At 44.8% G+C, this 17,860-nt stretch overlaps 1 protein-coding gene across 1 annotated transcript; it reads left to right on the top strand.

Moving 5' to 3' along the window:
* Positions 1–9,221: 9,221 nt before the first annotated feature.
* LOC135534058 (gastrula zinc finger protein XlCGF26.1-like) lies at positions 9,222–12,265 on the top strand. Its single transcript, XM_064961204.1, has 3 exons — positions 9,222–9,353; positions 9,883–10,642; positions 10,936–12,265. The coding sequence occupies exons 2-3, from the start codon at positions 10,139–10,141 to the stop codon at positions 12,196–12,198; spliced, it is 1,767 nt and encodes a 588-aa protein (XP_064817276.1). The 5' UTR covers positions 9,222–9,353; positions 9,883–10,138; the 3' UTR covers positions 12,199–12,265.
* The last annotated feature ends 5,595 nt before the right edge of the window (positions 12,266–17,860 follow it).

Below are 17,860 nucleotides of genomic sequence, written 5' to 3'. Positions count from 1 at the left end.
TCCATCCCCCCATCTCTCCCTCCATCCCCCCTCTCTACCCCCTTCCCTTTCTCTCCAGTGAATGCAATTGATTGAGGGATGTCACAAGGTTGAGTGTGTGTGTGTGTGTGTGTGTGTGTGTGTGTGTGTGTGTGTGTGTGTGTGTGTGTGTGTGTGTGTGTGTGTGTGTGTGTGTGTGTGTGTGTGTGTGTGTGCGTGTGTGCGTGTGTGCGTGTGTGTGTGTGACAGTTGATTGAGGCGATGTCGTAGGGTGGAAGGGTGTTAACTCTAGGTCCCTGTAATCAGTGGATAACTCACTTCTCTTTTACTCTCTCTCTCTCTCCCCATCTCTCTCTCTCTCCCCATCTCTCTCTCTCTCCCCATCTCTCTCTCTCTCCCCATCTCTCTCTCTCGCCCCCCATCTCTCTCTCCCCATCACTCATTATATGAATTCATCCTGTGGATTATGTCTCCATCTTGTGGTAGTTTTTATTTACATGTGTGACGTACCAGGAAGTCTGCACTCGAGCATGGGAATCCAAAAATGAAAACAAAACTACTGGCCACATTGAGGCAGTTTTGTTAAAGTAAAATGGTGTGTCTTCGGGCTTTGGAGAACTTTGTTAATGTGTGTGCGGATATTAAATAGGCTTACCTTGGTACTTTCAGAAGCTCCAAATCCAGACTCTCTCTCTCTCTCTCTCTCGGTCTCTCTCTCTCTCTCTCTCTTTCTCTCTCCACAACCCACTCCATGGATTCTGACTGTAACCATAGCAACCAGAGCACGAAGAGTCTTTGGGCTATCGGTGAAGAGAGAGACTGGTTGAGACTGGTGAACTGTGTCATTAAACAGACTGTTATTGAATTGAGACTGGTGAACTGTGTCATTAAACAGACTAATTGAATTGAGACTGGAGAACTGTGTCATTAAACAGACTGTTATTGAATTGAGACTGGTGAACTGTGTCATTAAACAGAATGTTATTGAATTGAGACTGGTGAACTGAGTCATTAAACAGACTGTTATTGAATTGAGACTGGTGGACTGAGTCATTAAACAGACTGTTATTGAATTGAGACTGGAGAACAGAGTCATTAAACAGACTAATTGAAATGAGACTGGTGAACTGAGGTGTTGGTTATAATTTGTGGAACGTTCCAACCGGAATCTGTAGCAAGGTTGCCACCAAACAAGGCATACAAAGTTGTAAAGCGGCAGAATAAGATACCGGGTAGGGAGAGGGCTATTTCATAACGTTTCTCACTCTGGTAGCCTACGGACAAACATTAAGTTGATTTAGCTAGTTAGCTAGGTGGTGAGTTGATGCCTATTCGGCAGCTAGTTAGCTAGGTGGTGAGTTGATGCCTATTCGGCAGCTAGTTAGCTAGTTACCACGATGCTAAACCACCCACTAAGTCACAGTATAGAGTCAGAACCACGATGCTAAACCACCCACTAAGTCACAGTATAGAGTCAGAACCACGATGCTAAACCACCCACTAAGTCACAGTATAGAGTCAGAACCACGATGCTAAACTACCCACTAAGTCACAGTATAGAGTCAGAACCACGATGCTAAACCACCCACTAAGTCACAGTATAGAGTCAGAACCACGATGCTAAACCACCCACTAAGTCACAGTATAGAGTCAGAACCACGATGCTAAACCACGCTCTTAATCTCTGGTTTAGTGGTAACCAGGGTTGGGGTCAATTCCATTCAATTCAGTTAAGTACACTTCAATGCTTTTCAAAATGGGGGAAAACGTGGAATTTGGTTTAGTTTCTGAATTGACTTTAACTGGCCCCTGGAGCATATACCCCCCCCTCATTACCACTCAGTACATACGGCTTTATCAGTTAGAACGATATGACCAATGTGGAGCAGAGCCAGAAATGACTGAGGCAAAGCAGTTACACACATCACATCATTGGCCCTGTTCATTCTCTCCTCTCACATGCACACAGAGTCAGAACATGAAAACTGTGTCAACTTCTTTTCTAGGACACTTCTAATGATCTGTAGTTGTGATTAACAGGGACATGTGTTTAGTTCTGAGAGGACACTAAATCAGCTTGGTGCTAAGTAGACCATTTGAAATCAGCTGTGTCAGTGCTCGAGCAAAAACCAAAACGGGCATCGAGTTTGGGAAACCCTAAGCACTTGTGGAGATGTGAGAGCATGTGATTGGTGTACGCAACATGGTGAAACTTCCACCTAGCCTATCAGAGAGCAACGTGGAGCTATTAGCAGATTGCTTACACCTGTCAAATCCTCTCTGATCTCCACAAGGGAGTCGGGGTTGATTTAGGACTGGGCCTTTGAGAGAAGTGAGGGAAAATACTAATATACCCGCAGCTGTCCTCATTGAGGACATGGATACACTTTACAATGCATCATGGGTAAATATATACTTATAAACCTTATTCAATACACAATTAGACATATATTCCTATACAGCGTTGAGATGAGATCCATAAAAAAACTGAAGCTAAACAATTATCAAATTATCAAAAACATCTTTATTGTTCCTGTTTATAGACAGACAGACAGACAGACAGACAGACAGACAGACAGACAGACAACTGTGTCAACTTCTTTTCTAGGACACGAACAACAAGTGGCAACTTGACTAATACTTACTCACAAGGATTCCTAAATCATTGCTAAGAACAATAAAAATGACTGCAGTTTACTGGTCATTGTTTGCAGGCTGGTTGTATTGGTGCTTTACCAAGCTAAAAGCTAGCTACCCCAGAAGTTGCGGTCGAGGCTGGTTGTATTGGTGCTTTACCAAGCTAAAAGCTTGCTACCCCAGAAGTTGCGGTCGAGGCTGGTTGTATTGGTGCTTTACCAAGCTAAAAGCTAGCTACCCCAGAAGTTGCGGTCGAGGCTGGTTGTATTGGTGCTTTACCAAGCTAAAAGCTAGCTACCCCAGAAGTTGCGGTCGAGGCTGGTTGTACTGGTGCTTTACCAAGCTAAAAGCTAGCTACCCCAGAAGTTGTGGTCGAACAAATGATGCTTAATTACCAACGCGGTATTGTAAACACATCGTTCGTAGTGCTTGTTTGTTTGAGACTTTTTTGTTCAGCTTTTATCTGTATCTATTTTGACACGCAAAAACCCATAGTATGCATGTCGTGAAGCTAATAGCAGTGACGCTATTGTGTACCGGTGATCGACCAGTCGGCGAAAGCCAACATCATCCACAACAGAGAACGGTTGATTGTCAAGTGGAATGAATTCCATTATCTTGGTGTTAATGTCCTTCGCCTTTGAATTGTCTCGCTGAAATGTTATTACTCTATCAATTTTTTTTTTACCTTTATTTAACTAGGCAAGTCAGTTAATAAGAACAAATTAATATTTTCAATGGCGGCCTGGGAACAGTATGTTAACTGCCTTGTTCAGGGGCAGAACGACAGATTTGTACCTTGTCAGCTCGGGGATTCGATCTTGCAACCTTTCGGTTACTAGTCCAATGCTCTAACCACTAGGCCTCCTGTCTCAGCCTCCAGTATTTATGCTGCAGTAGTTTATGTGGCGGGGGGCTAGGGTCAGTTTGTTATATCTGGAGTACTTCTCCTGTCCTATTCGGTGTCCTGTGTGAATTTAAGTGTGCTCTCTCTCTCTGAGGACCTGAGCCCTAGGACCATGCCTCAGGACTACCTGACATGATGACTCCTTGCTGTCCCCAGTCCACCTGGTCGTGCTGCTGCTCCAGTTTCAACTGTTCTGCCTTATTATTATTGGACCATGCTGGTCATTTATGAACATTTGAACATCTTGGCCATGTTCTGTTATAATCTCCACCCGGCACAGCCAGAAGAGGACTGGCCACCCCTCATAGCCTGGTTCCTCTCTAGGTTTCTTCCAAGGTTTTGGCCTTTCTAGGGAGTTTTTCCTAGCCACCGTGCTTCTACACCTGCATTGCTTGCTGTCTGGGGTTTTAGACTGGGTTTCTGTACAGCACTTTGAGATATCAGCTGATGTACGAAGGGCTTTATAAATACATTTGATTTGAATTGATTTAGGCTACCCTGCCTGCTGGACTTGTTGACTGCTCGATCCACACAGCAGACATTGTGGGTTAGGTTAGGAATGCTGTGTTGCACGTGTAAGCGCAAACTTTAACTTTTACGTGGCGTCCTTACGCCATGTACCTACGTTACACGGTGGCTTTGACATCGGTTTTTAACATCCGCGTTAAACTAGACATCGGCCGATTCTGATCTGTTCACCGATATCTCGCGCATCTCTACTTAATAAAACCCCTTAAAATAATGTACGAGAAACAGAGCCTACGGAAAATACTTATTCTGACATTCGGACTTCTGGTACCGAGACACACGACAGACAGTTGTGGTGAAGCTACTATGTAGAGTTCTCGGTTGCAGCTATTTGTGCTTGGGATCTTGGTCCTTGGTGACCCTCCTGTGGATACGCTGGTGATTTTTGAGGGTTGCCGAGCGAGCAAACCCTTTCCCACAGTCAAGGCATTTGAACGGATTCTCTCCAGTGTGGGTTTGCAGGTGTCTTTTCAGGTTCGATGTAGTAGTGAAACTCCTCTCACAGTGAGAACAGGTATGAGGCTTCTCACCTGAATGTACCAATAGATGTACTTTAAGACGTTGTTTAACGGAGAAACGTTTCCCGCACAGAGAGCAAAGGTACGGCTTATCTCCAGTGTGGGTTCGCAGATGTTTTGTGTGTGAATCCCCATCGGCGAAACTCCTCCCACATATCAGAGCAGTGGTACGGTTTCTCTCCCGTGTGGGTTTGTACGTGTCTTTTCAGGTTAGGTCTATTAGCGAAACTCCTTTCACAGTGAGAACATTTATAAGACTTTTCACCTGAATGTACCAAGAGGTGTAATTTAAGTTGTCGTTTACCAGAGAAACATTTCCCACACTGGGAGCAAAGGTGTGGCTTCTCTCCAGTGTGTACCAATAGATGTACTTTAAGACGTTGTTTAACGGAGAAACGTTTCCCGCACAGAGAGCAAAGGTGTGGCTTCTCTCCAGTGTGTACACGCAGAAGTCCCCTTATCGGCATGTCTCTTGTGACATAGGGAGCAGTGGTAAGGCCTTGTATGCTTTTTCTGATGAACTATCAGGCTAAGATTTGAAATAAAACGCTGTTTGCAAACAAAGCAAGGGAATAGCCTCTCTCCATGTGCTTCTTTCTGGTGCAGAGTTAAACGATCAGGCTCGACGGAAACTCAGAGCACTGTCAGAGCACTGATGCGGTTTCACTCCAGTGTGAATGGTACAATGTTTTTTTTTAAGTATTCACGTCGAGAAAAGCCCTTTCCACAGGTAGTGCAAACATGAGGCTTCACCCGATGTGCTGAATTAATCTCTTGGTGTCTTTTCATTGTTTTATTAGCAGCAGACATTTTGCCACAATCGGAGCACTGGTGACGTTTCTCCCCAGTGTGACGTCTCACATGTTGGGTTAACTTCCCAGAGTAACCAAAGCTTTGCCCACAATGAGGGCAAATCCAGGGAGTTGTACCATCCAGGGAGTTGTACCATCCAGGGAGTTGTACCACCCAGGGAGTTGTATCACCCTGCCATAGTCTATTACTGATGAGGTCTGGGCTGCTGAACCATACTGCCATAGTCTATTACAGATGAGGTCCGGGCTGCTGAACCATACTGCCATAGTCTATTACTGATGAGGTCCGGGCTGCTGAACCATACTGCCATAGTCTATTACTGATGAGGTCTGGGCTTCTGAACCATACTGCCATAGTCTATTACTGATGAGGTCTGGGCTGCTGAACCATACTGCCATAGTCTATTACAGATGAGGTCTGGGCTGCTGAACCATACTGACATAGTCTATTACTGATGAGGTCCGGGCTGCTGAACCATACTGCCATAGTCTATTACAGTTGAGGTCCGGGCTGCTGAACCATACTGCCATAGTCCCCCCACTCCTTCTCTGTCAGACAGCGCATCACATTCAGCACCTTCTTAAACTATCCCACCACTCTCTCAATGTGTTCTGCCCAGGTCATTCTAGTATCAAAGTACACCCCAAGGAACCTGAAGCCCCCCACCCTCTCCAAGTTTCTCCCGTATAACCTAAAGCGTACCTCATCTCCCACCTTCCTCCTGGTACAGACGACTGTCTGAGTTCTCTACAGAGAACCTGAATCCCCACATTAATGCCCACTGCTCGACCTCATCAATCGCTTCCTGTGCCTTCCTGACTATAAATGGCACATTCCTTCCTCTTTTTCCGTAAGGCTCCATCATCTCCACCACCACAACTCCCGGTTCCTGTTTACGTCATGCTGATGGCAGAGTCAGGATTTGGGGTAAGCAGCATGAGTCCATGGCCCCATCCTGCCTGGTGTCAATGGTACAGGCTTGACTACTGTAATGCTCCCCTGTCTGGTCGACCCAAGAAAGACACTGGTCAACTGCAAAGCTACATACAGAACGCTGCAGCGTGGGGACTGAGGAGAACGCACTCTACACCGGTTTAAAACGCTGCAGCGTGGGTACTGAGGAGAACACACTCTACACCGGTTTAAAACGCTGCAGCGTGGGGACTGAGGAGAACACACTCTACCCCGGTTTAAAACGCTGCAGCGTGGGGACTGAGGAGAACACTCTACCCCGGTTTAAAACGCTGCAGCGTGGGTACCGAGGAGAACGCACTCTACACCGGTTTAAAACGCTGCAGCGTGGGGACTGAGGAGAACGCACTCTACACCGGTTTAAAACGCTGCAGCGTGGGGACTGAGGAGAACGCACTCTACACCGGTTTAAAACGCTGCAGCGTGGGGACTGAGGAGAACGCACTCTACACCGGTTTAAAACGCTGCAGCGTGGGGACTGAGGAGAACACACTCTACACCGGTTTAAAACGCTGCAGCGTGGGGACTGAGGAGAACGCACTCTACCCCGGTTTAAAACGCTGCAGCGTGGGGACTGAGGAGAACACACTCTACACCGGTTTAAAACGCTGCAGCGTGGGTACTGAGGAGAACGCACTCTACACCGGTTTAAAACGCTGCAGCGTGGGTACCGAGGAGAACACACTCTACACCGGTTTAAAACGCTGCAGCGTGGGTACTGAGGAGAACACTCTACCCCGGTTTAAAACGCTGCAGCGAGGGGACTGAGGAGAACACACTCTACCCCGGTTTAAAACGCTGCAGCGAGGGGACTGACGAGAACACACTCTACACCGGTTTAAAACGCTGCAGCGTGGGTACTGACGAGAACACAATCTACACCGGTTTAAAACGCTGCAGCGTGGGTACCGAGGAGAACACACTCTACACCGGTTTAAAACGCTGCAGCGTGGGGACTGAGGAGAACGCACTCTACACCGGTTTAAAACGCTGCAGCGTGGGGACTGAGGAGAACGCACTCTACACCGGTTTAAAACGCTGCAGCGTGGGGACTGAGGAGAACGCACTCTACACCGGTTTAAAACGCTGCAGCGTGGGGACTGAGGAGAACGCACTCTACAACGGTTTAAAACGCTGCAGCGTGGGGACTGAGGAGAACACACTCTACAACGGTTTAAAACGCTGCAGCGTGGGTACTGAGGAGAACGCACTCTACACCGGTTTAAAACGCTGCAGCGTGGGGACTGGGGAGAAACCCTGTCTTTTTGGGATGTAGGCCAGTCCTCCATAAAACCCTGTCTTGTTGGGATGTAGGCTAGTCCTCCATAAAACCCTGTCTTGTTGGGATGTAGGCCAGTCCTCCATTAAACCCTGTCTTGTTGGGATGTAGGCTAGTCCTCCATTAAACCCTGTCTTGTTGGGATTTATTTTTTTATTTTTTATTTTACCTTTATTTAACCAGGTAGGCTAGTTGAGAACAAGTTCTCATTTGCAACTGCGACCTGGCCAAGATAAAGCATAGCAGTGTGAACAGACAACACAGAGTTACACATGGAGTAAACAATAAACAAGTCAATAACACAGTAGAAAGAAAAGGAAAAAAAAGGGGGAGTCTATATACAATGTGTGCAAAAGGCATGAGGAGGTAGGAGAATAATTACAATATTGCAGATTAACACTGGAGTGATAAATGATCAGATGATCATGTACAGGTAGAGATATTGGTGTGCAGAAGAGCAGAAAAGTAAATAAAAAACTGTGGGGATGAGGTAGGTGAAAATGGGTGGGCTATTTACCAATAGATTATGTACAGCTGCAGCGATCGGTTAGCTGCTCAGATAGCTGATGTTTGAAGTTGGTGAAAAGTCTCCAACTTCAGCGATTTTTGCAATTCGTTCCAGTCACAGGCAGCAGAGTACTGGAACGAAAGGCGGCCGAATGAGGTGTTGGCTTTAGGGATGTAGGCTAGTCCTCCATAAAACCCTGTCTTGTTGGGATGTAGTCTAGTCCTCCATAAAACCCTGTCTTGTTGGGATGTAGGCTAGTCCTCCATAAAACCCTGACTTGTTGGGATGTAGGCTAGTCCTCCATAAATGCTAGTCACTACACAACTTAATTGTGTCAAGTGCAGCGTCTGGTTGCTTCTCATTACACACCACGGACCAACAAATATTCCTTAACACAACATTGGAATCACTACACAACTTATTGTATGACCTCTTATACACTGTATTAGGCCCAGCCTTTGGAACTTTGGTTTTCCTACATATGGCTACTGTCTGTTGATCACTACATCTGGTGGATTTGTGTAGAGGGTCAATTTTTATATTTTGGTCTTCAACATCACATCATATCTTGGCTAATAATATAATCCAGTCCCCCTGGGCCCACACGTCAATTCAACGTCTAATCCACGTTGGTTCAATGTAATTTCATTGAAATGACATGGAAACAACGTTGTTCAACCAGTGTTTGAAATAAGCTAGCAAGCTTACGTCAATTACCTCGTTAAACTCTTGTATTGCCCTTGATCATGATTTTCAGTTCCATTATGTTACACAGAAGAGAAATTGGACGAAGGCATCTTCTGAATGGGGAAGTATTAAGCGCCACAATGCTCGGTCTGAACATGAACAAGCATCGCTTGCGATTATGGTTTGGAAACAGTAGGACCTTTCATATCTGCATCTTTAAAAAAAAATATATTTTTTTACAAAAGGTTCAATTGATACACACCTTAACATTTTGTTGTTGTAAATATATTTTCAGATTTTGGTTTGCGCAAATGTGTAACCTAGTTCTAACCCTTTCGCTCGAACCTCTCAACCTTTCGCGACTGCTCTCCTCTCATGTCCTTTCCCAGCCTCCGTACTTTCTGCTGGCCCCGCCCCTTTGTTGCTTCTTCTCGAAAGCGTACAGGCCGCTCTTTGAAAAGCTAGTTAGATAGCTAACTAGAAGACTATTTAACACTTCGAAAGGGAAACATAAAACTTGAGCTGGTGAGTAAAGCATTAGATATCTACCAATGGTCATAACGGGTCGCCCAGACGTCGTTATTAGTCGTTAGGTTTGCATAACCACTAGCTAGCTATCTGGTCGTCAGACCAGCTGCTGTTTAGCTTGGTAGCTAGCTAGATAATAGCTCCTACTAACCCATTTGAAGCTGTGCTCAAACTCAGTCGATACACAAATACAATTATTGTTTTCTGACTGGTAACTACATGCAGATCGATTTTAGCTGTATAGAATAGCTATGTTAGTTAGCTTGTTAGCTGTGTTAGTTAGCTTGTTAGCTAGCGGAATTATGCTTCCAGGTTGGATCCTTCAAAATAAAAGCCGTCATAGGAATATTTAAATTAATTAATGGTCACTGATATTGTTCTATTTAGTAAAAACAAAATATTTAAAATGAATGATAGAAAATGTATCGATTTGACACACTTGACAGCAATGGAATCTGACTATACATGTAGACATTGGATGGTACAGAGGGTTTTTGTATTACACCACATCCTCCTATCTACACAGGTGACCTCACAAGGAATTCCCCTCCTGCTCTGGTGGGAGGAAGAAGATCCAGTGTCATGACAACTCAGAACCTGGAATAACTTGTCTTGGTCGGAGACTCACAAAGCAGCACTTCCTGAAACTCCCAGTGTGGGAAGAGAGATCTAGGAGACCTTTGAATCCATGTGAAAGGAAAGACACCTCACCCTATCTTTTTTTGACCAAGACACATTGTAACTCATCAGAATAGGATCATTTAAGAATCTTCTGGGACAAAATGGATCGAGAGAAGGGAATGTTGATGGATGAAATCGAAAAGGGTTTATGGAATTTAACCGAGGACAATTTGCGTTACCTTTGTGAACGTCATGGACACGGTGGGAGAGATGGCTTCAACGTTAAAGGCATGGATCACCGCTCGTTGCGGCGTAAAATCCTGGAGGAAATGTGGGACAATACGGATTCAATGAAATCAGAGGAGCAGGGAATGTCTTGGTTAGTCCAACTGAAAGAGGACATCAGAAGGACACAGGAGGAGGGTAGCAGTGCTGACGATGATGATGCTGTAGACTGTGACGAAGAATGGAACGGAGAGGGCGGGGTTCAGTTACCTAGCAATGGGTTGGAGGTGGAGCCCATGAGTTCCAGCCAATCTGATGACGATGGCGATGTAGACTGTGATGAAGAAAGGGACGAGGAGGTCAGGGATTGGATGGCTAGCGATGGGCTGGAGGTGGAGTTGTCTCCAGAGAGGCACACACCAGAGCAGAGAGTGGGAGAGGTGAGTACTTGATTTCCCAGTCTTACATTTTGTTTTGCAGGTCTTTCCTTGATTCCTCGACCTCCCTTTATAAAAAAAAAGATGTGATGTTCCTCCTCTTGGTCTTTGTCCACATCTGGAGTGTAATCATTATTCCAAACAGTTCTAAAAAGTTTTACAACGGGGGGGGGGTGTTTTATATAAGACAAAGTCGGGTCGGTCCCTCCCCGTTTTCATTCCGTTGACTTCTGTTTGTGTTCTTGTGATGGGATGGTGTCCCAACCTGTTTCATTTGGTATTTTTACCGTTTCCAGGACAAGCCTCCCCGGCCCCCCGCCACCCTCTCGAAGTCCCCGGGTCGTGCGTCCCGCGGTAGCGCCCTACTGCGCTGTCTGAAGAAGAGGGTGTCTGTGCAGCTAGACGACGGCAAGACAACTCGCACAGGAGATAAATCTCACAGCCCGTCTAGCGCTAAACGATGCAAGAAAACTCTCCCAGGAGACAGGCCTAGCTCCCATATCTGTGATCACTGTGGGAAGAATTTAGGAAGTCAAAAAAGCCTGAAAAGCCACATGCGCGTTCATACCGAAGACAAACCTCATGAGTGCTCCGAGTGTGGGGAGACGTTCCGTCTGTTAAGAAGCCTTAAAAAACATCAGAAACTTCACACCGGCGAGGTTAGAGGGACGAAGAAAGTCAAAGTCCCTCATCCGTGTCCTCACTGCGGGACGATGCTAGCTTCGAAGAAAGAATTAAAGGATCATCTGAGAATCCGCCACACTGAGAAAACTCAGCTCTGCTCTGAATGTGGCAAGAGATTCTCTAGCACCTACGCCCTGAGGAAACACCAGAGACTACACACTGGGGAGCAGCTCCACCTCTGCCCTGACTGTGGGAAGACCTTCTATACTCAGGCACACTTGATATCTCACCAGAGGGTCCATGCTGAACACAGGGAAAGGCCGCATGTGTGTCCCGTCTGTGGGAGGGGCTTTACAGCAGCTTCGTCCTTGAAGTCACATCAGAGTATTCACACCGGAGAGAAACCTTACCTCTGCTCTGAATGCGGGAAGAGTTTCAGAACATTAGGACACTTCACAACACACCAGAAGCAGCATGTCGAAGCAAAGCCATCTTTCCCTTGCCCTGTTTGCAATCAGTGTCTCTCAACAAAGCGCAACCTGATATTTCACCAGAGAATGCACACGGGAGAGAAGCCTTACCACTGCTCTCAGTGTGACCGGCGCTTTGTTAATGAGCAGAAATTGAAAAGTCATCAGCGTGTGCACACTGGAGAGAAGCCCTACCTTTGCTCCCAGTGTGGGAAAAGTTTCGCTCTTTCACAAAATCTTAAAAAGCATCTCAGGGTGCATTCAGGTGAGAGACGTTACAGATGTACCTATTGTGTAAAGAGTTTCATTTCTTCATCTGGTCTGAAATCACACCTGCAAACGCACACTGGAGTGAAACCCTGCCACTGCCCTGAATGTGGGAAAGGTTTCTCAGAGAAGAGAGCTCTGAAGAATCACATGCTCACACACGGGAGAGAAACCGCTCCAACGTTCCAATGTCTGTGAGAATGTAACTCAGCACCAGGAGATCACACTGCTGGGGTTGAAGAGCATAAATAACTGCCATTAGAATGAGTCGCTCTGGATAAAAGCGTCTGCTAAATTACTAAAACGTTTAAAAAAATAAAACGTAGATATTGTACACCGCTGCCTTCCCGACTCCCACGTCATAGTTCATTTCTGTCTTATTCTCTCTGAAAAGACTTGTTAAGGAACGACCATAACTAGTTATTTTGTGTCTGGGTGTTCTGTTTATGAATTGTCTGCTTGCTTTGAACTGTTCTAGCTACGCCTCAATCCAGAACCTTGTTTTGTGCTAATATGTGTGTGTATATATATAAATGTATATATGACTCCCATTTTGGCATGTATTTAGCAGTGTATGGTGCAGTACCAATGTGGACACCACTTGCCTGTTTTTTTTTTTTTTATGTTGTGAGGTTGCTTCAGTTGTCTTCTACTGTGGTTGGATCGCGCTATGGCCGTTTTAGAAGAAGTCTGCCAGGACAACTGTACAAATCTGAACGAAGCAACTAGATAAATACATTATGACATCTTATTCCCGAGGTAAGGAACACGCCTGCACTGATCTGCCTCGTATCTTTTGCATAGAGTCATGGGATTGAGCAAAAGGACTCTGCCTACAATGGGCTGTTATAATGTTCAAAAATAATGCTGAAGTGAAGTACATTTTTGTGTCAAAACAGGCTGATTTAATAAGCCTGGGGGGGGGCGCCATTGTAAATAAGAATTTGTTTAACTGACTTGCCTAGTTAAATAAATAAAATATATAAATATATGGTGCACAGTCGTGGTGCTCCCTGTGCACATTGAGTGCATGTGAGTTGGCCCCCGTGAAAAGGATGCAACCCGGAGATATACAGTGCGACAGGTAACCTAGCGGTTAAGAGCGGTTAACCGAAAGGTCACTGGTTCGAATCCCTGAGACGAATAGGTGAAAAATCTGCCCTTGAGCAAGGCACTTAACTCTAATGGCTCCTGTAAGTCGCTCTGGATAAGAGCGTCTGCTAAATGTTTTATATAGACCGTCCACAAGTCAGCGTTTTGCGTTGAAAACAGTTTTCCATTTTGGATGCCGTCTCCAGTCAATTTATAGGCCGAGGTTACGAATATAAAGTGTTCTCCCCCGCCTCCGTCCCTCTCCTTTAGAAACATTTTTTCTCAAAACTAAGGATACAAATCATGTTTTGTGTTACACATTCAAGTTTCTCTCTTTAATCTATGCTTTACTCCCCGTCTTCTGAACCCTCGACCAATGTGATCGACATGGTGCTAAAGCCTCATATTTCTGAACGTCTGGAATATATCAACTCTGTGGCGATTTGAAAGAATATTCCCAATATATATATATATATATATATATGTATATATATGTGTATATGTATGTATATGTATATATATGTGAAGGCTTTACTGTCTGTTGTGACGGATATTGCCTTGAATAAGACGCAGTTTACGCGCTGCATTGGAGCGAAAACGATCAGCCAGAGTTACTGAACACTAAATGCTTCCTCCATTAGCTAGCTACTGGCAACATTATGTTATCGCAATAAATGAGTTTGTATTATTGTTAATAATAATAATATCCATTAATTACATGGCAGTTTAGAAGAAGTCTGAAGAAGCAACTAGCCACGTGTGTTTATATATTTATTTAAAGGTCTAGGCTCCAATTCTTCTGAATGAGTGTATCTCTATCCGCTTCTTGTAATGTGTCATTGCTTAATAACTGATGAATGATATTTTTAACAGACCCACGTTATGTTCCCCGAAGACGTCGATTTAAGGCAGCCTTCCCGCACCTCTCTGATTCAGAGGTGTTGTTAAATGCATTTCAAGTTTAAGGTATTTAGTTGTACAACTGTCTATGTATTCCCCCTTTACCCTGGACTTCCAGGAGTCATCTTTTAGTTCTACATCAATACATGCACAATTCATAATGTAGATTATAGTGTTCATAGTGTACTCTGCAGTTTATCTTACTGTTCGTAGTGTAGTTTTTAGCTTACACTGTCCATAGTGTACATACTGTATGTGAATTGTGTGTATCTTGTCCATATATTCTGTTTGTTGTCTGTCTGTAGCCTAGATTCTGTTTATTGTGTCATCACCATATCACCGAGTCAAATTTCTGTACATGCGAATAAAGGTGATTCTCCATTCCATCCGTTGATTGGAGGGGGAAGTTACAGATGTTAACATGTCTCACACAGTTGTTCATCTAATGTTTAATTTTGATATGTTTTTTTTTTTATGTTTACAAATTAAACGTGTTTTTCCAAATAATAAGTCATGTTTGTTCCTGCTTGGCCCCAGTGGTGAGACTGGTTTGGATGCTGAGTCATGAAGTTGAGCTCATCTTTCGGTCTTGTATCTATCTTTCTTAATCCAGTGTTTCCCAACCAAACTCGGTCCGTTTTGTACTTCACAGCTGATTCAAATAATCAACTAATCATCAAGATTTGACCATTTGAATCCGCTGTGTAGTGTTAGGGCAAAAAACAAAACGTGGCAACCCTTGGTTTGGGAAACGCCGACTTAATCCCGTGGAAACTAAAGCGGTTTGAAGTGGATAGAAAAGGGGATGTATTCATTAGTTGCAGGTCATAGCAAACAGTTTTGCAATATAAAATGATATGCAGTGAAAACTCGTTTCGTTTGGACAAATCCCGAGTAAATACACCCAATTGATTTATGCATAGATCATTTCATAAAACTACTTTGACGTTTGCTTTCATCACCCCATTTGGTAAATTACTCAATCATAAACAATACAACTAGTGAAAATCACCAGTAAACTCACTGAACACTCGTTCTCTCTGTGCTGTGTAGAATTGCTTGCTGTTTGGGATTTTAGGCTGGGTTTCTGTACAGCACTTTGAGATATCAACTGATGTAAGAAGGGCTATATACATACATTTGATTTGACATAGGCACGTGGGATAATTCATGTACTCATTTGTTCGTGTACTGAGTAATTGTTCTTCGAATTTAGCGATGACGCACTATAGTGTATCTATGTCCCCAATCAGCGTAGTTGTATTACTGTTCTCGAGACTCTCTCTGCTCTCAGGTCCTTCCTGCTCGCCCCGCCCCTTTGTTTTGTTCTCATCTGGAACGTGAACAGGCCGCTTGCGTTTGAACAGGTAGCTAGAAGACCACTGAAAACTAAACAAGGATTATGTTTACAATCCAACCGGTGAGTAAATCATTAAGGTATCTACTAACGGCCAGAAGGGGGTCGTCCAAAAATATGCAATTAGCAAGTTGTTAGGTTTACATAACCGCTAATTTAGCTGGATAGCTAGCTTCTCTTCAGACTAGCTGTTTTTTTCTTTAGCTTAGTAGCTAGCTAGCTAATTGCTGTTGTAAACAATGTTTAAGCTGTAGTCAAACTGAGTCGATATTCGAATAAAATGATCGTTTTCTGACTCGTAGTTACAGGCATATCGATTGTAGCTATATGAAATCATCAACGAGTTACTGTTGTATTTTCTGTCTATTAGCCATGTTAGCTAACGTTAGCTGCTTCTTCTTCTTCTTTAGGATTTGGTTGGCGAATCGCATCCAACTTTTAGGGGCGCACAGCGCCACCTACTGTACTGGTGTGTGTGAGGCCATTCGGCCTACGTACGTTAATTGAGATGGTAATACAAAATTAGGGAAAAGGAAAATTGCCCTGCCATCTATAAAAAATAAACACCCCAATCCACGAATTAACCCTCTTCTAACTCTACTCCAGACCAATGGTCTGAGAGAACAGAACACTACCACTCAACACTCTGTTTCCCCACGCTCTCCACCGGGTCTGCGTTGCACCAAACGGCGGGTGTTATAAACACTGGGAAACTTCAACTGATCCTCCTCAACACTTAATGCCAGACCATGTATCACTCCTTTTAAAGATACCCTGCTCCATAGAGCAAAGCAAATCACATGTCCCTAATGGGGTGATCTGTAGCGCCCGCTCCCCCTGGACTGAAGAAACACAGTAAATCATCACTTATCCTAGTTACTCTCAGCACCTCAACAGTCCCCAACCTCTTCTCCACCCAACCTGACGGCACATATGGATCTACCCCCCCCCCCTCAAAAAAAATGCAAGGATCCATTTTTCTCCACAAATCTCACTCCCACTGGGCCAGAATCATCCCTTTTCATCCTCTTGACGAGGCCCGAACTCGGCTGTCCTCGCCACAGGATAGCTTGTTCCCCCTTCCGTTTTTATAGCGCGGAGCGCTTTCTACACGCCCACTACTTTCCTTTCTACACGCCCACTACTTTCCTTTCTACACGCCCACTACTTTCCTTTCTACACGCCCACTACTTTCCTTTCTACACGCCCACTACTTTCCTTTCTACACGCCCACTACTTTCCTTTCTACACGCCCACTACTTTCCTTTCTACACGCCCACTACTTTCCTTTCTACACGCCCACTACTTTCCTTTCTACACGCCCACTACTTTCCTTTCTACACGCCCACTACTTTCCTTTCTACACACCCACTACTTTCCTTTCTACACGCCCACTACTCTCCTTTCTACACGCCCACTACTCTCCTTTCTACACGCCCACTACTTTCCTTTCTACACCCCCACCCCTTTCCTTTCTACACACCCACCACTTTCCTTTCTACACACCCACTACTTTCCTTTCTACACACCCACTACTTTCCTTTCTACACGCCCACTACTTTCCTTTCTACACGCCCACTACTTTCCTTTCTACACGCCCACTACTTTCCTTTCTACACGCCCACTACTTTCCTTTCTACACGCCCACTACTTTCCTTTCTACACGCCCACTACTTTCCTTTCTACACGCCCACTACTTTCCTTTCTACACGCCCACTACTTTCCTTTCTACACGCCCACTACTTTCCTTTCTACACGCCCACTACTTTCCTTTCTACACGCCCACTACTTTCCTTTGTACACGCCCACTACTTTCCTTTCTACACACCCACTACTTTCCTTTCTACACGCCCGCTACTTTCCTTTCTACACGCCCACTACTTTCCTTTCTACACGCCCACTACTTTCCTTTCTACACGCCCACTACTTTCCTTTCTACACGCCCACTACTTTCCTTTCTACACACCCACTACTTTCCTTTCTACACGCCCACTACTTTCCTTTCTACACGCCCACTACTTTCCTTTCTACACCCTTTCCCACTACTTTCCTTTCTACACGCCCACTACTTTCCTTTCTACACGCCCACTACTTTCCTTTCTACACGCCCACTACTTTCCTTTCTACACACCCACTACTTTCCTTTCTACACACCCACTACTTTCCTTTCTACACACCCACTACTTTCCTTTGTACACGCCCACTACTTTCCTTTGTACACGCCCACTACTTTCCTTTCTACACACCCACTACTTTCCTTTCTACACGCCCACTACTTTCCTTTCTACACGCCCACCCCTTTCTACACACCCACTACTTTCCTTTGTACACGCCCACTACTTTCCTTTCTACACGCCCACTACTTTCCTTTCTACACACCCACTACTTTCCTTTCTACACGCCCACCCCTTTCTACACGCCCACAACTTTCGGCACGCCCCCCACTTTCCTTTAAACTGATGTGCAATTCACAACATACAGTACCAGTCAAAAGTTTGGACACACCTACTC

Source organism: Oncorhynchus masou, chromosome 5 (assembly GCF_036934945.1).
Source record: "Oncorhynchus masou masou isolate Uvic2021 chromosome 5, UVic_Omas_1.1, whole genome shotgun sequence".
Classification (NCBI taxonomy): Eukaryota; Metazoa; Chordata; class Actinopteri; order Salmoniformes; family Salmonidae; genus Oncorhynchus; species Oncorhynchus masou.
The sequence above is the reverse complement of the archived record's forward strand: the minus strand, read 5'-3'. Positions and strand labels throughout refer to the sequence as shown.